Source organism: Anopheles marshallii, chromosome 3, assembly GCF_943734725.1.
Source record: "Anopheles marshallii chromosome 3, idAnoMarsDA_429_01, whole genome shotgun sequence".
Lineage (NCBI taxonomy): Eukaryota > Metazoa > Arthropoda > Insecta > Diptera > Culicidae > Anopheles > Anopheles marshallii.
Genome location: NC_071327.1, coordinates 21363928 through 21386113, shown reverse-complemented (window position 1 = coordinate 21386113; position 22186 = coordinate 21363928). Strand labels below are relative to the sequence as shown.

Genomic DNA, 22186 nt, shown 5'->3' with positions numbered 1-22186 from the left:
GCGGGGTACACATCGCAATCCCCTGTTGGGAAGTATTCTTTAGAAAACCAAAAAAGAACAGAAACACACAACCATACATTAAAGCCGCTGATTGAATGTGTTAGCATGTAGGCTTGTAGTAGTAAGATTAATTTTTTTTAGAACAATTTCTGGAGACACATTGCGAATGGCTGGAGCGCTGAGGTGAGGTGAGCCATTTTCTCCCATTTTTCATTTGCTGTATGAATTTACTTACTAGGCTTTTAGACACTATCGACTGTACCCAGGTGTGCTTAAAGATGAGAGAGAGTGGATGTAAAATTCAATTGTATTGCCCATATTGATACACAATAAAGCGTGGAAAGCTTGAATTGCTCTTAAATGTTTAAGCCATAGTCTTTTGATGGAAAAATATGTTGGGATAGAAAGAATAATTAATTTTATTTCCATTTCCACAACGAGTTATTCGAAATTAATGTCGACTTGAGTTTCATAGAATCGACATAAATTGAGCGTTGCGCCTGTGAGTATGCAATGTAAATATTTCCAACTTCAAACGGTATGCAATGCGCAATACACATAGTTTGATCCTTTTTCAAACCCAGACTGTATGTAACGAACGTTTTAGCTGATGTGATTTTGTAATTTAAAATGAACAAATATAAACCCACATCGAAATGCTTGTATCAGATAGCTTGTTAACCATCCCGGAAAAGATATAACGCATTTGGCAAACAATGTTGACAATCCACTTAAAATCGCTTGCATCTGAAAATAGGAGCTGAGTAGCGCCCAGTCCGTCAGTACTCCTTCAGCGAACGATTGCTACAGCGTCCATCGGATGCAATCCCCAGGAACAGTTGGCTGGCGAAGGAAATGGATTTTTAATTATTCACCAACGCTCTCGCTGTCGTCCGGGGAACGTTTTGCTTGCCCAGTTGCAATTGACTGTGGCGTTAGCAGGTGAATCAAGTTTGCCCGGAGATGGGAGCGTCACCGTGAAAGCTATTCCCATCATCTGCTGCGACCGGCAAGAACTGCACTATCAGGCGTGCAAGGCACTTTTCGCAGAACAATACCGACCGACCCTCTTTAGAGACCCGTTTTTAAACGATGAAAAGTTGATAAACCAATGTGCAGTGAAGAAAAAAGGGACGGAAGACATTCAACGAATAAAAAGTTGCTTGCTATGCGGGGGAAAAATGCATGGGGACATGGTTAAGAAGGATAAGCGGCATGGCGAAATGAATTGAAGATGTCCTTTGAAGTGAACACACGAAACTTGTGATAGCCGTCTCAGTTCGGCGAACCCATCGCACTTTTTCTCGGTAGTGGAGTGATGCTATTAGCCATGTTTTTGTAAAGGAGAAAAAGACTTAATTTCTAACAGGTTTACATTTAACTACATTTACTATTAGCAACCAGAAACGCAAGTATGACTAATTTTGGGGAGAAATTCTACCATTCCAACAATTTTAGATCTCGACGATTAAGACCAAATCCTTCAAAAAAAGCGCGCTCTGTCATTCCTGACACCAAGAGAACTTCCATGGATAAGATAAAAATAGTATCATTAGTTATCCCCCATTCTAGTATTTTCTACAAACAATCCATTATTTTCATAATGTAGTTTGAAGTTTGACAAGAAGATGCTCATAAGGATTATTGACACCTGTATGTGTGGAAGGACAATGGAGGAGTCGCCATAATGACGAGCTGTACAGCGAGCTTAGTGTAGTACAGCGGATTAGACTCGCCAGGTTCCGGTGGGCTGGTCACGTCATGAGAATGATACCGGACAACCCAACCCGTTAAGTCTTTTTAGATCGTCCACATGGACAGAGAAGGCGTGGTCGGTCTAAGAACCATGATATTAGATTGGCAGACAACGGAGCTCGTCCGTGAGCGGTTTAGAGTCCTGTAGCAGGCCATGAAAAGTAAAGTTTATCATCTGAGAAGAACTGCAATAAAATTAAATATTTTTGAAGTTTAACATTTTTAAATCAATTTTTTTTTTCCAATCAATTTTTGGTCAGGTAGTTCTAGCGTGACCAGCGTTGAAATGCGATAGACCTCCACAGGTCCACAGACCAACATTAGTCGATCGTGTCTGATCTATAGATTGCGAGTAACCCTAACGGCTCTTGCAAAATAACTGTTGCTACCAACATATAATATTGTTAATATTATTTAAGTTTTGTAAAATGATACTTCAAATGGAAAAAAAATCAACTTGTTTCTTTGCTTCAGTCGATCGAACCTCCCCAACACAGCGAAACAACACCGATTATGTGGTTTTTAATTATTTTATAATTTTATTTCTCTGGTTTTAAATTACTTTCAGTATCTAGAATAATTTCAGTAAATTTGTTTCCTTTTTCCTTTACCTCCTGTTCAGCATCCCGCCATTTTCGTTTCGTCGCGATATTTTTTTTTTGTTTGTTTGTTTGTAAGCTGCTGTTGCCACCCGCATTACGGTCGGCGTTACTTGCTTCGTTTGTCTTCTCCTTCTCTTTGCATCTTTTTTTTTGTTTTAACCACCCACCAAACCCCCACCGATTGCCTTCAACCACTGCTACTCTTGGTTAAATGTTTTGCGAATGCAATTTTCTTCTGTTGTGTCGAGCTTTTGTTTTTATTGCTTGCAGCTATTTGAGTGTTGTTGAGTGTTGTTTCTCTATTTTTTTCTTCTTTAATCTATTATACTTTTTTTCTTGCACGTGCACGTGGTTTTGTTTATGTATTTGTTGTTTTTTGCAGTGATTCGTGATTTCGTCTCGGTTCACGAATGGTTTTCTTCTTTGTGATTTTTTGTAGGAAATCACACAGCCACAGCACACGCACCGGGAGACACGGGTAGGACAGTGAGTAAAGCTATAGAACTTCAGTGTCCTTCTTCAACAATCCTTTCTTTTTTACAGTGTTTGTTTTCTATATATCGTTTAAACGGGTTCGTGGTGTGTAAGTTGATTTAGTGTTTACTCGGAAATTGATGCATTTTTTGTTTGTTTCATTACAACATTTAGCCTCGCCCGTGTAATAGATGCGTCCCCATGTTGTGTGGAAGATGAAACGTGTGTGCGTGCGTGTCTTTCATCTGTGATCTGTGATTTTTCTCACTAATTGAAGATAATTTTCTGTGTTTGTTTGCTTGTGTTTTTTTTTCGTTTGTTGCGGATTTGTCCATTCGGGCTTGTCTTTATAAACTACAGATATAACGTAATTTCAGGGGGTGTATATAAGCATCACCGAATGCTTCAGTTGATTTTCTGTTCTGTTTGTTTAATGCGTTTGTTTTGTTCCTCGGTTTCCTCATTTATTTCTCGGTATGTGTGTGTGTGGGTTTGTTTTATTTTGCAATGAATTTTCTATTTTCTTCACCTCGTTTCGCGCTTGAATGTGTGTAAAGCTTACACCTATGCGGTTTTTTTTTTTATATTTTCTAATTGTTTTGCATTCGCTAACATTCTCTGTGTGCGGTATATTCTGCAGTGAGAGTGTGAGAGAGTGAGAGTGAGTACCATGCATTGTTTTAAATCCTTTTTCTGTGCTTTTCCCTGCGCTTTTTGGCCGTTTTTTTCTTCGAGCCGAGCAAACGAAAAAAAAACACGCAAGGCTATTTTTGCGCCAGCCTTTTTTCCCACGCGGTTGAGGTGAAAATGTAGCTTATTATGCAGGTTATAGCGCGGTGTTGATTGATTGGGGACATGTTGGTGTGTTGTTGTTCTCCGACAATCATCATCAGCCTTACTCTCACTTTCCGACCATCCGTAGCTTCAAGTGACCATTTCGTTTCCACTGACTGACTTTCCCTTTGCGCACACCTTCCAACGGTATCCTTCCCCATATCCAACCCATGTGCGGCAGCAGTGTTTTTTTTTCTCTCTCTTTTTGTTCTCCTTCCATGTGACTCCCGTTCAGTTCTCTATATAGGTATAACCGTAGCTACTAAATAACATGTAAATGGCAAATCTATACACAAAATCAATCGGTCGTTTTGTTTGTAATTAATAAATAATCCCCGAAACCCTTAGGCGAATCTGGTACGAAACGAACGTGCAAACGACAGTGCTCGCGCAGCAATGTGTTTGTGCACTGGCGGTTGGTTTCGATTTTTTCTGCTTCTACCTAACATCCTGTTTAACCTCCTGTTAATTTCACACCCGGACCTTCGGAACAGAAGAAACACTAAGCGATTCAAAACGTAACGTTAACTCCTCTACCCACACACCGGAAGAGGTCCGGTTTGTGGGTGGCTTTTGTTTGGCTTTTCTCCTACTTCGATTCCTTAATCATTAGACACGGACTGTGAAGCATCTTCTGTGCGCTTTTTTACGCCTTTCCCCGTAGATCGAATATTGAAGAACTTCCAGTTAAACGTAACAACAATCATACGCAAAGAACGCACCGGAAGAAAGCATCAAACACAAAAGAATGGACTGCAAATGAAGTGGACGAAGGAAAGAAAAATCTATACAGCGCACGAATATCCCGGGACATTGGCGCGAACCATCGTCAAGTGTCGCCTTAGCCTTACACGATTCCAACATAAGGGAAGAAACTTAGCAGAGCAACTATACATTACTTTATACAGATACATCCTACACAGCGCCGCTAAACCTAGCTCGTTTTAACATCGATTGCGCGTCCGATCGAATCTCGCTAATATAGTGAATACGTTCGCAATTCATCAACCAAACACACCAATTTTCCGTACCTTTCTCCGGGTAAAGGAGCAGGAATTTCAACCGCTTAAAGTATCGGTTAGCAAAACTGAGTGCAATTGCATCGTGTGGGTTTGATCGCTTCTAAAACAAAAACAAACTCCACCTACACCTCAACTAAACAATTTTCTTCTTCCGAAAAGCACAGCCAAACATAAAATTTTACACTCCTGCACGTGCGGCACTGCGCATATGGTGGATGGTGTAATGGTAATCGGGAGCACACTTCACTGTAAGCTAAACTGCTTTATTTATTTCTTTTCGTTTTTTGCCATTACTAACGTACGTCAGCAAGCATCCTTTCGGGTTTTTGTTCCGTGTGTACGGTTATTAGTTTCAGTCAACATTGTGTCACACGCGCCCTCGACTAATCTCTTTTCACGCTTTTGTACATATACCGGATCAATTGTTCGCGCTGATTTGTGTTGCATTTTTCGTCACTTTTCCCGCTGTCTCAATGCGATCGGTAGCCAGGTTTGTGTGTGTGTGTTCCTTTCCGTAATCATCTCGCTTTCAGGTTTTTTTTTGTATTTTGTTGCATCGCTATCAGTGTTTTGTAGGGTTTGCTTGCCTTTTAAGTTTGATTCTGTTTGCTTACAGGTGTTTGTTTTATGCTACATGTTTTTTTTTGTGTGTGTTGTATAACTTTCTGTTTCGTTACGTTCTACGCACTTATATTTTGTTCATGTTTTTTTTTTCGTTTGTTGTTTGCTTTTTCCGCGTTTTTTTTTTCTTTCGCATTCAAGCACGCGTGTACCGAGTTTATTCACCTCTTGATTATTTTGTGTTCAGTTACAGTTGGGTTTTACAATTATGCATGTTGCGTTTCGCCATTTATACAATGTTTCGCCCGTTCTTCATTTATCTTTTTCATTTAAAAAAATGCTCTATATAGTTTGGATGGGAAAAGGGTTGTGTTGTGTGTTGTGTGTCTTGCAATGTTATTTACGTTAGAAACTCTCATAGATGCTACTTTGGCTAATATAAATACGATTTTCCACCGTTTTGTCGTGTATTTGCTATAAGTTTTCGTATGTGCCTGCATTTTTTTTTGTAATAACAACAGGTGCAACAGGAAAAACAAAGGACTCTACCGTTTATTGATTTTTCTCTAACGAAGGGCATTTTTATTACCGAAGGAAAAGCAAATGGCAGATTTATGGAGCACGAATGAGTTGAACGCGTGTACCTACAGAAGCGGCTGTACAAAGATGCATGACATGACAGGACATTGAACACAATTATAAATAGATTTGTAAAAACAAAACGAAATGAAAATTTACTTTTAACCAAATTGTTAGTTAAGTGAACGGAAGTATAGAGAGAGAGAGAACTATTTGTGGATTCGTGTGTGTTTGGTTTTTTTTTCCTGTTTACTTTTTACTCGTCTTTAGTCGCATCAATTGCGTTTTGCATCTGAATTATACATATTTTAAGCCATGTTTTTGTTTCTTTTTTTAGTTTTGCACTAACGCATACATGCATTTGACTATTAAATTCGTGTACGATTAATTAACCGTTACTATTTATCTGTTTTTCTTCTTTTGTTTTGTTCTGTTTTTTTTTTTCGTTACCTCACATTTCTACATTTCCCACCCTCCAGATATAACCCACTGCTGGGGGGAGTGTGTTTCCGTGTTGTTTTATGTCATTATTTAATTGTAGAAAAATAGTACGGCTAAGGTTTAACGGTGCAGTTTTTTGTTTTGTTTTGTTTGTTTGCATGCTTCCTTATGTATTTGATGTTATCTTGTTGCTGCTATACATGTATGGTTTTGATTTTCTTTTGCTATCTTGCCTATTGTTCGTTCTGCGCAATGCATAATTGTTCTCTTAACAAGGAGTTAATTTGTATTCTTTAAACTTGGGTTTGGGACTTTCTTGTACCCGATATTACATCTTCTGGTTCTTCTGAAAAAAACAAAGTTGGTCCTTTACGAAGCAAAAGGATTCCAAACGATAGTGCCCGTAGAGATATTATCCCTTGTAATGTGTAATAGACAAAATCAATGTTGGCACATGTTGACAGCCGGAAAGGAAACATTTCAGAGCGCTTGAACATATTCATTCAATTAGGAAAGGGTCAAAATATAATACGATGGACAGTAAGAGGACGAAAGAATAAATCCCTTATCATGTTTCCGTTTTACTTCCGTAAGTAAATTGCAGTATTAATCTGGTGGCTATCGCGTTTGTTTGTTGTTATTACATATTAGCTTATTGTTTGCTTGCGTAGTGAAAGTGGTATTTTATGTTTTACTTCGTCATTTTTTCTATGAGTTTTATTTTTTTGTTAAAGCATACATTCTAATTTGTACTTCGTTTCGCAATCAGGAGTCTAGAAAGTGAATCTTGACGATAGTGATCGTACATGTATATATATCTATATATTTATTTATTGTATTTTTGTTATATGTATTTATTATACTCTCCTTCTTTAGTGAGTGAGTGTGTTTGTGTTTTTGCGTACGTTAATGTTCCACGTAGCTGCATGATTGGTGTGTCCTGTGTACTTGATGTGAGAGTGCGCGTTTTAATGGGTTTTTTTTATCGTCCTTTCTACATTCTGCTCTTTCGTCCCAGTTGCTTCGTCTGTCTTATATTACTAAATTGCTTGTAGTCTCCTCTGTTTGCCGTCTTTGCCGGGGACATTTAGCAGTCGTCCCCACTAGGCAACAGCCACATTAGCACGGGGCCAAGATTCTCTAAAACATGAAACCACCGTTGGATGTGTGTATCCGTGTCCGTGCACCAGTATTTTCTCAAACGCGTTGGACATTAGAGCTAAACAAATGGTCACCACCAGCCAACAAACGCAGTTAAAAACGAAATCCATGCAAAATTGAAGGGGTGACAGTTGCACCACACCTCCAACACATTACCACCAAGCGAACCCAAAAGGCGTTTTTGGTGAAGCAAAACCCGATCGCAAGTATCCCCTCTTGATCTTGATTGTATTGTTTGTGGTACGTGATTTTATGTTTGTGTGTTTCGACCATTTATAAGGCAAACAGTTTCGCATTTCGGTTTTAAGTTCGCTACATCTATCAGTTTGCGCATATTTAACGCACAAATACATACACGAATGCTTCCGAGTTTAGCTTTTCCCCGTTGTTGCATTGGTAACAGGCGTAAGTTACACGGTCAACATCCACAGAGGAATCTCCATACACAAAATAACCACAAAACCAGATGCTAAACGGCTCAATAATCCCAAAACAAAACAAAAACAAACAAAAAAACGTTACAACAGTTTACATAGTTTGGAGAAGCTTGCGCACTTCTGGTTTCATTTATTATAAAAAAGACGTTTTGCTTTGCGAGACACAGTCGATTTGTCGATTTTGGTGAGTTTTGCGTTCATTAATTAACTTTTGCTTTTTAAACTGGCAGTTGCTCGGAAATGGCGATTGCGGACCACACAAAAACCCGAACCTTTTGTATTTTCGTTCGAACACATTAATTATTGCGGTAGCGTATTTGAACGCATTTTAATGCAAAAAAAAACCCGCCAAAAACATTGTCGTACACGTGTCCGTGGTGTCCACCGGAACGTGTGTGTTTGGGTGTGGCCAATTTCGTTGCTTTTGTCCGTGGCTACCATGTTGTTCGGTTTTCCTTTTTCTCAATACACCAAATTAGCACACACAAGCGCAGACAGATACACACGTAACTTGTTTCGACTTTTATGTGTTTTTTTTTCTTCTTCTTTTCCATTTTTTGGGTGATTTGTTCCATTACTTATGTACTAATTCATTAACGCCTAAGAAGCATGGTTTCTTAACGGACTGATTTGTTGTTTAAAGGTATTGTTTTGCTTTTTTTTTATCTTTTATACAAAATTATCGTTTAAGATCGACAGCAAAGGTATGCCTACTGCGGGTTTCGACTCGAATCTGTGTTCCAGCGTTTTCGTGGAACTGGAGACATTGGGGGAGGGAAACGAAACACAGGAAGCTTTAAGCTTTAAGAAGGAATTTTATCCCAACTCCCAACTCGACGGGAAAACCTAAAAAGAAAGCATCAGCAGTGTAAAAAAAAAAGAAAAGAAGAGACGTTTTTCGTATTCTAATTTGGATCGAAATTTGTTTTTAACGCACCGTTGGACACCTTCTTGTTTAATAAAAAAAAAAAACATTTAATCGCTTTACAAGCAGACACATTAAAGAGACAAGCACAAAACTCAAATACACTAAATTTAATGGCGGTTGCTGTGCTGATTGCAAATAAATAATTGTAAGGAGCTAGCTAGGTTGTGCCAGACAAATTACCAGTTACCGAAAGGAACGATGGAGATGCCCCATCGAAAGGAGCCGTTGCGGATGCAGGGGGTGAGTTAGCGGTGGACGTATGTTGCTTTGCAACGCAGAGTTCTTACGCACTTTAGAAGTTAAATAAAATTTATAACACAATCGAATAAGCAGAAGAATAGGCCTGAACAGTTGAAGTCTCCTCCCGGATTGCTGTTCGAATGGATAGATCTTTTTCTTCTACTAGCAGCAGATAGTAAATTTTGCGATAATTTAAAACTCCCGAATAACTTAACCTTGCAGTACGCCCCGATACTTTTTACATAAATTTTAAAATAAATTATACATTAGCTTTTCGACAACTAATAATTACATCCAAAGGTTTAACCCTCCCAATCGCAAGAAAGATTCTTCTGTGTAGTGTTCTAACAACTAATTTTGGTGTAATGTAACGTCCGGCCAACCTCCACAAGGCTGCTCTAAGCAAGAATTTTTAAGACCAGTTCCATTGAATCAGTACGCAGTAGCACAGACAGCAATTTTTATAAACCAAATGTAAGGAAATGATAGCATAAAAGATGCGATAATAATAACTGGCACTAGATGATCCATTACAGACGAACTTAAAACCTCTGAAGGGCATCAACATTGAAAGTAAATGAGGAGTTTTTGATACAAAAGAACAGCAGATAGCTGAAACTTAGTCGAAAAACCCCCCATCGCGTAGAAAAGTTTATGTGTGTGTGTGTGCATTAATGGGTGCATTCTTGTTTTCTTGCTTAATGTTTTGTTTTTGGGATGAAGGAAACTATTTACAAACGGGTTCTAATTCTAACGCGTCTTGTCTCTGCGCCTTTAGTGAACTATTTGACGAGCATTGACCACTGCCGATGGTTGCCGCTCTTGCGCTACTGTATTTGTGTGTGTGTGTTATTATGATTTATCGTTAGGGCTTAACTTTTGAAACGCTTGTTTTAAAAACAGTTTTTTTGTTGTTTAACTTAAGTTTTAGATGGTTCAATGCTACTGCACTTTACGAAGCTGCTGTTTTGTTTAGTTTTTCAATTGTGTTTCGTTTTGCTATGCTTATGCGCAAGTTTATATAGTAGTTCTTTTTCGTCTGACTTTATCGTAAATGTTACGCTGATGCGGATGTTCGCTGTTGCTTATTTCTTACATCGTTGTTGCGCAGCTTTTGCGCGCATCCTTCTAGATTGGCCAGTTCTTGGCGAATCGGTTGAAACATGAAACATCGATTTCCTCCACACATCTTACTTCTGCACGGTTGTTTTGTGTTCGATACTAGCATTTGAAACCACTTAGTGGTTAATTAAAAAACAGAAACTAAACCTACTACTTTACGCTGGCTGCCTAATACCTACCCGGACAGCCTGCAACACACAGAGGGAAGGAGTACGATGTGTTGTCTAATCTCACACGGCCTTGTGGGCATTGGCCTAGCAATGCGCAATGCTATTTACGCCTACGTTTCTGTCTCTTTTGCGACAAATCGTGTACCTTCGGTTAATGTGTCGGATTGATAATTACTGCTAAGCGCGCTTGGCTCATACGACTGTTCGCTTTAGAGCGTCTGTTCGTTGTTCTACCATCTATCGTTCACCCTTCATAACTTCACGCATCACAACGATCCTGGGTTATTTGTGCGGATGAACTGCTCTTGTTTGCGCGTGTTATCGATTTGCTTGTAACGCTGCACAACTGTTCGCGTCCAGTGACGGTGAGCCATTATTATTCGCAATGCGAGTGTAAATTTAAGTTCAGTATCGAATAGCTCTTTTTCGCTTACGCACCTTCACGTCTATTCTGGGCTGTCTAACCATTAATATGTATACATAAATAATTTAGGTGGGAAAAAAACGAAACGAATACCGAATTACACAAAGCTTTGATTTTGGCTTGGACAAACTCGAAGCAAAACGTTTCTGCGAATGGATTCGTACAAAAATGCTTCACTTTGTGTGGCTTTTCGCGGTAAAACCGTGCTACGTTGCCCTATATACCACCATCGTTGGTAACGCAAGATAAATAATATTTTTTTAAGATGATAATGACACGCGTTTTCTACACTTTATGATACGATGCTGCTTGCTTGCGTACCGATCGACCGTCACGGGGGCCGGGCGCACTCGTTTGGTTCAGCGCCAACGGATCACAAACTATCAGTTGTCACAGCTACTCCTGACGCTACCGCTACCGTTGTGCCCTTTGGACCGGTTCGGTGAATCGTTCTCCTGGTTGCTGGAAGCACCGGATGACCCACTATTGCTAGTGATGGTTGCCGGTCCGATGGTCGCTTTCACACTGTTCGAGGTTTTCGTCGCTGAACCGCCGTCGTCAGGGGCAGAATCCGATTTCGATACCGCAGCGGGTGAAGGACTCGGTCCATCTTCCATCGGTTCGTCCTCATCTTCTTCAGCCACCTCCTGGTCGTTGTGCGGTATTGGACAACCTTTAGCATCGCGATCGCACCGCGGTGACGCAGCAGGTGACTCAATGCGCGAAACAGGACTCGGTGGTCCACCTGCTGGCTCCTTTGGCAACGGTGCACTGGTGCTGACGGGGATAACCACAACGATCGGGGACGGTGATGGTCCGTTCGCGACCGGTGTCGTCGATTTGGGGATGCTGGGCGCCGTCGAGCTGCCTGCCATTGCTGGAACACTGCCATTCACGGTACTCACTGCCGTTATCGTTGTTGTCGATACAGGTACATTGGTGGCACTTGTTGGTGGTGGTGGTTGATGTGGAGCAGCAGGTGAAGGTGATTGTAATACTCCTCCGCCCTGCGGTCCCGTTGGCGATGGAGAAGTAGACGAGGAGCTGTGCTGCTGCCGCCTCATGTCATCGCGGACTGGTTCCGCGTCCGGCTGGATGGAGGACGCTTTCGATGCCGGTACCGACACGGTGGTAGCCGTAATTGACAGACAGGCTGGAAGCGCCGGTGGTAAGCTGGCGGTGTTTTGCGGCGGTGGCGACGCTAGCATTAGCACCGTCGTCGCATCATCGGGACTGCGGCGCAACAGCTTCTTCAGCGGCTTCATGATGATCTCGGACTTTTCCGGAAAGCTGTTCCGCCGTTCGATCAGCTGATGGCTGTGGTTGCTGTTGCTACCGTTGCTGACCAGCGACAGCGGAGATGGAGGAGTCGAAGATGTGCTCGACTCTCCGATACCTCCCAACGTTTCCCGTACCATTATGTGATGCTGCTGGTGCTGCTGATGTTGCGACAGCTGATGTTGATGTTCGCGCAGCGAATCGATTTTTAGCAGCGCTCGGTCTAGCTCATGCTGCAGCTGATGGATCTGCTGCTGGAAGTGATCCGTTTGCCGCTGCAGCTCCATTTTGTGTCGCTGCATCTCCATCAGCTGGTCTTCCTTCGCGCGGATCTCCATCTGCAGCCGATGGTGCTCGATACGCGTTTCCTGCAGCAGCACCTTGAAGATGTCCTGTATCTGCTGCTTCGTTTCCGGTTCCACCTCCTTCAGCACCTCGCCGATCAGTTCCATTGTCGAGGGCACGTTGCTACTGTCCGGCTCGCCCGCCTGACTATCGTCGTCCGTATCGGTGGACAGCTCGAACTCCGAGTTGCCCACGATCGGAAGCCCGTTCCGGTGTATGATTGTGCCCGTGGCCGTCGTTCCCGGGTGGTGAGATCGGAAGTGATGGTGGTGCTGCTGTTGCTGTAGCACCGGGTGATGATGCAAATACAGCGGCTGATGGTGTGGCGGCGGTGGTGAAGACACCTGCTGTGAGTGATGGCCAGAAACACCACCCTGCTGCTGTTGCAGCATATGGCCGGGAGGGGAACGCCGGGACGTGGGCGTATGTGGGCCGAGCGGCGGACTGATCGGTTCTTTTATTAGCACTAGCTTTGGCTTGTCTCTTCCTTCTCCTCCCCCTGCCACTCCCTCGACACCGTTAATGTTTAGAACGATGGCGGCCGGTGGTAGCGGAGACGTCGACGAGGTGATCTCATTCGAGCCAGACGAACCGGAATGTGGCACGTCCAGTTGGATCGGTACGGGACTGTTACTATTGCTACCACCGTACGTTGCCATCGACGAGACCTGCTGCGGGTGGTGGTGCTGTTTGGCAATGATCGTACTGATCGCGATCGCGCCCTGCGCAAGTTGGTGCTGATGCGACGTGCCGGGCGGCGGTGGTGAAACGGGAATGTGTGCCGAGTTCGGCGGTCCGGGCGATCGACTACTGTCCCCCCTGTCTCCCCTACCACCGTGCTCCAAATGTCCCGATGCCGTGGATAAAGGTGTCCCCGGACGTTCCTGCTTAATCTGCACGTCACATTTTATCACAGACCGCATCGGTCCATCAACTGCCGAGGTGCCACCGGGCACGTGCGATGTTGCCGGAGGTGTCGATGGACTTTCCTGCTTGATCTGTACCACCTCGCACTTGATCACCGAACGATCCTTTCCGTCGTACTCGCGGCGCTGCCCCGACGCAACCGCAGCCGTTGGTGCTTCCTTCCCGCACAGGATCGTTTTACGTGGCACAAGCGCTACGTTCGGCTGGTACGACCGTTCGAACTTATCCGTCTCGGACATCGGTACGACGTTTTCGGGATTTTGCAGCAGGGGTGGTTCTTGGCTGAGCGTGAGTATCGTACCGCCGGGCGATGTCGCACGGATCGTACCGTTCACGATGGTGGTAGTCGTGCCGTTCGCGTACGGCATGTTTTGCTGCAGCAGCAGCGCTTGTTGCTGTTGCTGCGCGTACTTCTGTGCCTTCTGCTGGGCGGTCCAGGGCCGGAAAGCAGCATTCGTTTGCTGCTGTTGCTGGTGGTGATGCAGATGGTGCTGCTGCTGTTGCACGAGCAGTTGCTGCTGGGTCGCATAATGTTGGTGCCTACTGCTGCCACTACTGCTGCCTCCGCCGCCGCTGCTGTTGCTGCAGTGATATAGCGATGCGACGTCGCTCATAAGCTTTGGTTTCTTTATTGGAATGTCCAGTGGTTCTGCTTTGATGGCAATCGGACCGCCATCTTCAAAGGCCGCCTAAAAATAGACAAAAACAACAACAAAAATTAGTAAGATAAATGTAATACTTGCGGCCCAATACAATTGTTTTCCTTTAATCTTTTAACTTTGGGACACATAATTTTAGTTGCATTGGGATGTTGGTTATTGAATCCATCAATTTCATGAATATCTATTATAAATAGCCGTGAGCCGAATTTGATAAGGAATCATGAATCTAAATGAACCTCTTTGTCGAACGAATGGCTCTGAATATTTATTCTAAGATAGATCAAAAATCCTTGAAGATTCTTGATATTTAGAAAGAGTCTTTCGATAGCAATGGAACATGTCAGTTAAATAGTACAATGTAATATGCTGGATTGCTTATATTTAGAAAGAAAAATACGTATAATCATGAATCTCCACACATTCAGAAATCCTTGAAGATTCATGAGTTTTCAGATATTTATGAACATTCAGAAATTTTTTAAATCTAAATTTCTAAAATTCATGGAAACTTTACCAATCAATTCATGGCTCAAATGGCTCTCGACTGAAGACTCATGATTGGAACTTCTAAAAAAAATACATTTAGTACAACTTAAATTTCAAATGTATCTTTAAATCTATAAAATAATCTCCCAATACCATTCCTTCATATGATTCCCTTTTCCCGTCGAAATGCATTCTTGAGGCGTGCGAAAAAAAAAGAACCATTAACAAAGTGACTGCGCTATTTCGTTCTACCAACGAGCTACATCCCTTCCTTCCATACAAGGTGTTGCGTCTTTTTTTTGTGTTGCTCTCCTCAACTTGAACTTGGTCGCGGTTGGTCAAAACCCATTGCATGCTTCCCCGTCATCCGGCGAAGGAAAAAGTCATTTCATAAATTAAGTTATCACAACGAGAAAGGTTGCGATGGCGAAGCACACGCGCAGTTGGCAAGGGTGCTCCTTCGTACGCGCTCGACTACATTCCGAGTTGGCCGCGCTGCATTTGTCAACTATGCTGCAACGCTGTCATGCAGGCCAGCCGTGGGGTGCAGTAGTTAATGTGAGCGCGACCGAAGGGAAAAGAATGAAGCAATGCGCACACGGGCCCCGGCCGGAGACATCCTCTCGCCCGCCTGATCGACAGGTTGATCATTCGATTTCTTCCATGCACCATCCTTCGTCGGAAGGAAATCCAAACCATTTGCAGGAGGAGGCGGCCCACTATCGCCACACTGTCTCATGCGGCTAGTGTGCAGGCAAGTCTAGCAAAGTGCAACCGTTCTTCCCACCACCCAACCGACTGCCACACCGAAACTTCCATTATCTCACCGCACGCTCAAACAGGGGACATAACCATCGATCAAACCGGGCCAGCACTCACTAGTGTTGCTTTATATTCATCACCAATCGTCAGTTGCATTCTTCTTCGTGCTTGCAAAGCTGACTTTTCTATTACACAAATGGGTGCCACTTTTTCGCTGGTGGAATATTTGCACAGCGACCGGGGAGTGGGTTATCTCCCGGTTTGATGGTTTCCTTTCGGATGCCAGGTGTCGAGGGCCGGTTGAGAATGCAGCCAGCCGACTCAGCTCCCATTGATCGTTTCGCGACTCGGGATGGAACCCAGGGGGGAGCGTTGCATGAGTTGATAATTGAACTGGTTTCTTCTTTATTTCTAGTCGGAACCGCCCTGCAGCACTTGTTACGACGGTGTTCTGCTGGCTGTCGTTGTGAGCACGTGTGAATCTATATGTTAGTGCATGTAGCCCGCACTGGAAAAGACATATAAAAGCTTAATTTTATTTTAAACCACACCTTTATACCGTATCTTAAGTGTCTTCGCCTTCGGTACAAATCGAAGGAAAAGAGTTCTGGTGTAGCATCTTCGCACATGGTTTAATCATTAAAGTATACTTTAAAAATATTCATAAAATGAACGCTTTGCGAGCGTAACATCTCGATAATTACCGATGCAAATAGGTGGATTTACACAGTATTTATTGTAGTTTATTCCATCCTTTCTTGTTCAAAAAGAGCATAAAACGATTAAATTAACGAGAAACTGTTCGCAAGCCGCTAAGGTTAAAGCAATGTAGCTCCGATATACTTCATTTATTTCATCCATTACAATTAAATGCACAAAACATGCCATCGCACTAACCGATTGGTGCAACATTGTATTCACGGCGCGCCGTTGCAGTGAGTTTTAAAGTGCACTGCAAAAACAGCGCTAGAGCAAGAGCAAGCTTCTTCACAAGGCAGACGCCAAACGACAAGAGGATTCGCGGCCGGCTCTCAGGGTGAAATGGTGACACAAAACAGCGCAAGACTGGCCAGCCAGACAGACAGAAACAAACAGCGAGAGCAAATTAACACGCGATAGCTAGCATAATTAATGTTAGAGACAACATGGCACTGGCCAAAGCATTTGGTCCACGGCATCGTTTGCAACGAAATCGACGATGAAATCGATCGCATCTACGGCCACTTGCCGTTTAGCATACATTGTTGCAGCGGCAACATTATCCCCGTGACTTGGGACTAAAGGACAAACCGGACCCGATTGGTCCGGTAAATGGGATGATTATGTTAAGGGAACCTCTTCGGTTTTATTTACCCCTATCCGCCCTTTTTGCACCGGTCTTTCCCCCGCACAGTCTCAGTGTAAACCGGCACAGTCAGCTGGCGGTTCAGACATCTGGGGGCATCTTTGTATGTCAGATTGTTTGTTGCTTGTATGAGGTTTTGTTTCGTTTTTTGTTGATCTCGACGAAATGGGTTCGTTTCGTGCCGGCAAACTAGCTTTATATGTTAAAATGGAATGGAATACACTTTGGCTTTCAAATCGCTTGCTCTTCGCACACTGTCAAACAAGAGTCCTGTGTATCCAGTATGTATCTTAAGTGACGGTGAGTCGTTGTGCCGATAAATATTTTAAGATTTGGCAGTAAATTTTCGTCCCGAGTTCGCAGGAATACTCGCAAAATTGCTCTCAAAAGGGCAATTTAGACATATCAGTAAGGTATGTTGCTAAGCTTCACACAAACAGCGTCTTAAGGTCCTTGTTCAACGGACAACACAGAGCTTACCGTCTAAAACAGATCGATTCGTCCCTGGATCTTAATTTTTTTTTTCCATCAAGGATAATGTGTATAATGGACGTAAACTCCACTATTTAAGTTGCAAACATGCAACACGAACATGATACAACCACAACAAAAAACGGTCCCCTATGCACAACTGGAGACTGGAGTGCAATGGCGTTGTGTACAAGGGAAGTTTTTGCCGTCTGTTGTCGACGAGATGTCGTCCCGTTTTTTTTCCACGATTCCGCCAGAATTCCGGTTTCGGCGACGTGTGGACGATTCGATACCGGACGATGCGGGTACGGTGCGGCCCGGCTATGCCATTCGATATCTACTAAATCTTTCTAATTAGAACCGCGTCGGACGGTTAATTTATCACCTTAATAGGAACTTCACGATGTTGGCGGCGTCTCGGTGGCGGTGGTTGGCCCAACGACGACGGCGACGACATACCCCCATGGTTCTTTGTATCCACTTTGTACTGGCGGGCTACCGGGAAAACTCGCTCGTTCGATACACCGACCCTAACTACTCGGTGCACAAGCCATAGGCGCGCTGTCGATAATTTGCGGAAGGAAGCGAGAAAAATAAAGGAAGTGGTTGGGCCGTACGTACCACCGCACCATCTATAGATGGCACAGGCCGCATTAGGCGAGCGACAAAATTTACAGCCTTTGCGGTCGAATGAACATTATGGCTGCATTCTTGTGTTTGCCTAGCAAAGGCGCGTGGTCTCCTCTCCGTCCGTGATCGAGTTAGCTTGTAATTAGAAGTGAACGCGCATACGATCTATAATGAAGATGCTGGTACCGGGGTGTTTTTATTTGAGTGAGTGACTACAATGTTTCGTCTCATGTCGAAAAGGGCTTAGAGCTTATGCGGTGTGGATGGTAATATGTGAAGAATGTAAACATGAGGCAATATTTTTCCAGTCAGATATTTCTCCATAATGCGATATTCTACATTCCCTGCAGGCCTGTTTTATGAACTTCACGTACAGCAACATTGTATGAGCGTTTGAAGGCCGTAGGTAGTGCATTTATGCCAATGTTTATCCTGCTTTCATAATAAACAGTCTTTGGAATCTTGAGGTACGCATGGACGTTAGACAATTTTGAGGCAATTTATATTTTTCTATGACGAATATTCAATAAAACACACTCTACCGTTTGTTAGAGTACAAAATAACATTGCACCTACTTGTGCTACTTGTCTCATCAGACACATCAGACACGTCAGTCCAGTAATTGTACTAAAAACGCAACTCTACAGCCTCTGTACCAACATAAAAATTGATGCTGCATCTGTTGCAATCATGTCAAGAATCACGATCGACCTTACTGCCCCCAAAAACAACCTTACCGTCAGTGACCGGATGCCTTCCTGACTCATGTGAATGATGACAAACCAAATCAATATAATTGATCCACGGTTAACACCCCCCTCTCTCCCCCACCTCCCTTTCCAATTTACCAACATCGCTAGCCGACTACAGCCCATCAAAGTGTCTTGCAGCTCATCCGAATCATGCACTGCCCGACGTCTTCCCGTTCTTTCCCATTGCTCGACATTGACATATCCGGGCGTATCGGTGGTCAAACTGCCGGTTCGGGGTCGAATGTACAACCTGCCGCGTCCGTGTTCCGGAGGTGCGTTTGTGTGCTGGTTTCTTTTGGATATTATTTCCCATCCTATATTTTTAACATCACCGCTCGGTGCTCGAAGCCGCGCACGGCATCGAAACAAGCAAGGTGTTCGCGCGCGCGTACGGTCTGCAGCAAGCGGGGGCCAGGCAGGGGTCCGAGCGTGGCAGAAGCAGACGAGGACGAGCAAATGGATCGAGTAAAAATAAAAGAAGGCAAACACACAGCGCTTTGGCGTAAATTAACAGCGATCTTGATGCATTTACACCCGCCTGCACTGACGGTCGGCCTCTTTCTGTCTCCGGCTAGGTTGCACACTTCGTGCACAAGAAAATGCGGCTCATCATCTTTTGCGCCTAACGATGCTGCTGCTGCTAGTGACCCGCGAGCGCGGCCGTCTAGTTCGCATACCGGCTGGTAACGTCTTCAATCAACGCCACATCGCTATCCACCGTTGCAAACACGGCCATCCTCTTGCTGGCTAGTTTCCTCCGGCACAGCACCAACGAGCGGAATGGTTTCGGAGAAGTCGTGCGATAATTTGTGTATCGCATAAAGCAACACAACAGACTGTTACTTCAAGTCAAACGTGGTCGGCGGGCGGATAATCCACCCTTCTCTCGCTCCCTCGGGACATCGTCGGTCATCCAAATCTCTCTCTGGCGGAGATCCGAACAGCGGCAGACCTGGGTGAAGTATTTCAATTTCTACTCGTCATCCTCAACCCGATCCTGTCACACTTCCGTAGCAATTATAGCCACGCCGTTCCATTCCCGTTCGTCCGCACCGTTTTTTTTTTTTTTTTTTTGCGTTGCGTCGATAACCTCTCCCGACGCACCCTAGCGCCCCTATTTTGCAGCGGATGCAACGCATGCACCGATCTCGGCGTTGGAGGGCCAATGGATCTCCGTCGAGTCGTTATAGATCAAGATCCAATTATGATCGTGTGTTTTCTCATCGGCACATAGCAAACCACGGTTGGAAAAGCCGGTGAAAATCCATCGACAACCGACGCGGTTCGCGCGGCTTGTGGATGATGATCCGCTGCACCGGGACGTGGGTAAATCGGTTCACTTTAGCCCCCGGAACCTTCGTACCGTTCCGGCAGGTGGCTGGGAAGTCGGGACCGATGCTGTGCGCTGGGTGAATGGGTGCAGTAAAATTCTATTAACGCTTCCCGTTAGAAATGACCGATGCATCCACACGGGCCAATCGTTATGCCACTGATGCCAACTAACGACTTTACAGATGAAATCGCACTTCGGATGTTGAATAGCGTGATGACGACTGATGCTGCTGCAACGGCATTGATCATCAAATCCGTCTTTTATCTTATTTTTTAGTGAAAATGTTTTTATTTTAAATATTGAAACTAAACTACACAAGGCGTTTACATCCCCATCTTCAAATCTTCATCTAGAAAATGTACCCTGAAAAGCAACTTAGTTGACGATAGGTGCCTGGTGAATGTTCAATATTTATGACAACTCACATTACTCCATGACCTCAACGAAACCGAACGCTGGGACAGCTCTTTCCAATCGAAGACATTTCTCAACCGTAATGCCGGATGACGGTGAGCATCTTTTAAATCTTGGACAATTTTTCTCTCCAGCGCCACATCGAGTTTTGCAAACGATCCCCGTGCCCGGTCCTATCATCGTCAGCAGCCACGTGGTGCGCAAATCCTAATTTATGTCCTTACACGGAAGCGGCAACCCGGTTGTGCGGTGTGTGAAGCAACCATCAATACGGCGCAATTTGTGTGCGTTCCCCTCCCGGTGCCATTGGTACGTTCTCTCGAAGCGCAAAAAAAAAAATAAGCACGCCAGCGACGGGAAATCATTCAAACTATGCTCACGAGCGCTAATGTTTATGATGTGTGCATGAGCATGAAGCGGCGTGATATTTTTTTTTTCGCGCCGCTTCTTGCTGGCAATTCACGTCCCAGGCGTAATTCGCATTGCTGCCGTTGGCCGTACGAAAGGTGTCAGATTGGGAAGTGTCGAGTTGCAGGAGCACTGGAGCACTTATCTTCCCATCCCCCTCATCCGATTGTGTGCATAGAACAACCCTTTCGGGTTTGCAGAAAGTAAGCGTCAGGGTCTTGTAAAGCAAAACAAAAAAAAAACACACACACACACATCCCCCATTAGGTCCATTGGCGGAAGCAGTTCCGAATAAACGTTTTTTCTTTGGACGGCTGGTGGTGTTGGGACCAGCTGGGATTGAGATCTTTATTTATGTTCGTCGTGACATTTGAAAGAATGTAACACATTGCCATCAGTCGGCTCACCGAGACCCTATCGATCCGACAAAATGTGACCACGGGAGGCAGGGTAGATGGGGAACCGTGTGTAAACCAAACCTCAATTAAAATATTGACATATGCGCACCCCGGTGTCGCCATCTTTGCTGTGCGCATTAGCATAATAAGCGTTTAGAAGAAAAAAAAGATGATAGCATCCCAAAGGAAACCTTTTCAGCAATGTGTACGATTTTTTTTTTATCGATGAAAAGGGACTCGTTTTGAGCTAGCCGTAAACAAAAACGGACTAAAGAAACACGAAACAGCTACGAAAATGCGCAACTGATTTTGTAAATTAGGCAACAGGCTACTGATGTTTGCGTTTTGGCGGACGTGCGCAAACAGGGATTGTTTGAGCATTTCGGGCCCATAGCATCCATTCGCTTCCATCGTCGCCAGCGTTAATCATTGCCATGTCTGGAGATGTCAGAAAATCTTTGCCCTTATTCCCTTCTCTATTCATAATACAAAGTTGTTTTACTCTTTCTGCGTGTCGGTGTGTGCGCGATACGAATGAAGAAACACATCGAAATATGATACTTTTCAAGGTTCACATGCACATAATTCTGGTTGACTTTTTGGGGTTGGCAGCGTACTGGGTGTGCTGGGGTGCCTCGGAACCGAGTGGCAGTAAAGTGAAAAAAAAAACAACTCCAGCCGAAATATTAAAACGTTCCAGCGGCGATACCGGCTCCTCCAGGTCCGTTCTCCAATAAAAATGCTTTTTAGACATCGGAGTCTAGGGACGTAATCTTCGGGATGGAAGAAAGAGTAAGCCACACCAGATACGCTGTATTTTGGAGGATTAATCTGAACACATTTAGACATCTAGACATTATTAAGAAATGGTTTCACCCTTACAAGGTCGGCCTCGCCTGGGGTGATTGGAGCGGGTCCAGATTTTCAACTGTGCTGCTCGAATCGTTTGCTACATTGTGCTGTTTTAAATGTGTGTTTAATGGTTTGTCAAATTGCTGCTACAACGCTGATCTCCAATTCATTCTGGACAACGAATTCTAAGCGGTATGATGTGCAATGAAACATTGTGACAACACAATTATATTGAATAAGCGACACAAATAAGCGACTTCTCACATTTTGGCTAATTCGGTTATGAATAACGTTTTAAAACTCAAAGACATCATAATAATACTTCACATTTTGATTCTGGTAGTTGCGCGCAATTTACGACTATTGAACATT

The 22186-nt window shown here is 43.9% G+C and overlaps 1 protein-coding gene across 1 annotated transcript; it reads right to left on the bottom strand.

Moving 5' to 3' along the window:
* Positions 1–11133: 11133 nt before the first annotated feature.
* LOC128712348 (G-box-binding factor-like) lies at positions 11134–19145 on the bottom strand. Its single transcript, XM_053807243.1, has 3 exons — positions 19087–19145; positions 17508–17658; positions 11134–13989 (listed from the first exon to the last, which is right to left on the bottom strand). Exons 1-3 carry the CDS (start codon positions 19143–19145, stop codon positions 11134–11136), a joined length of 3066 nt encoding a protein of 1021 aa, XP_053663218.1.
* Between the last annotated feature and the right edge of the window lie 3041 nt (positions 19146–22186).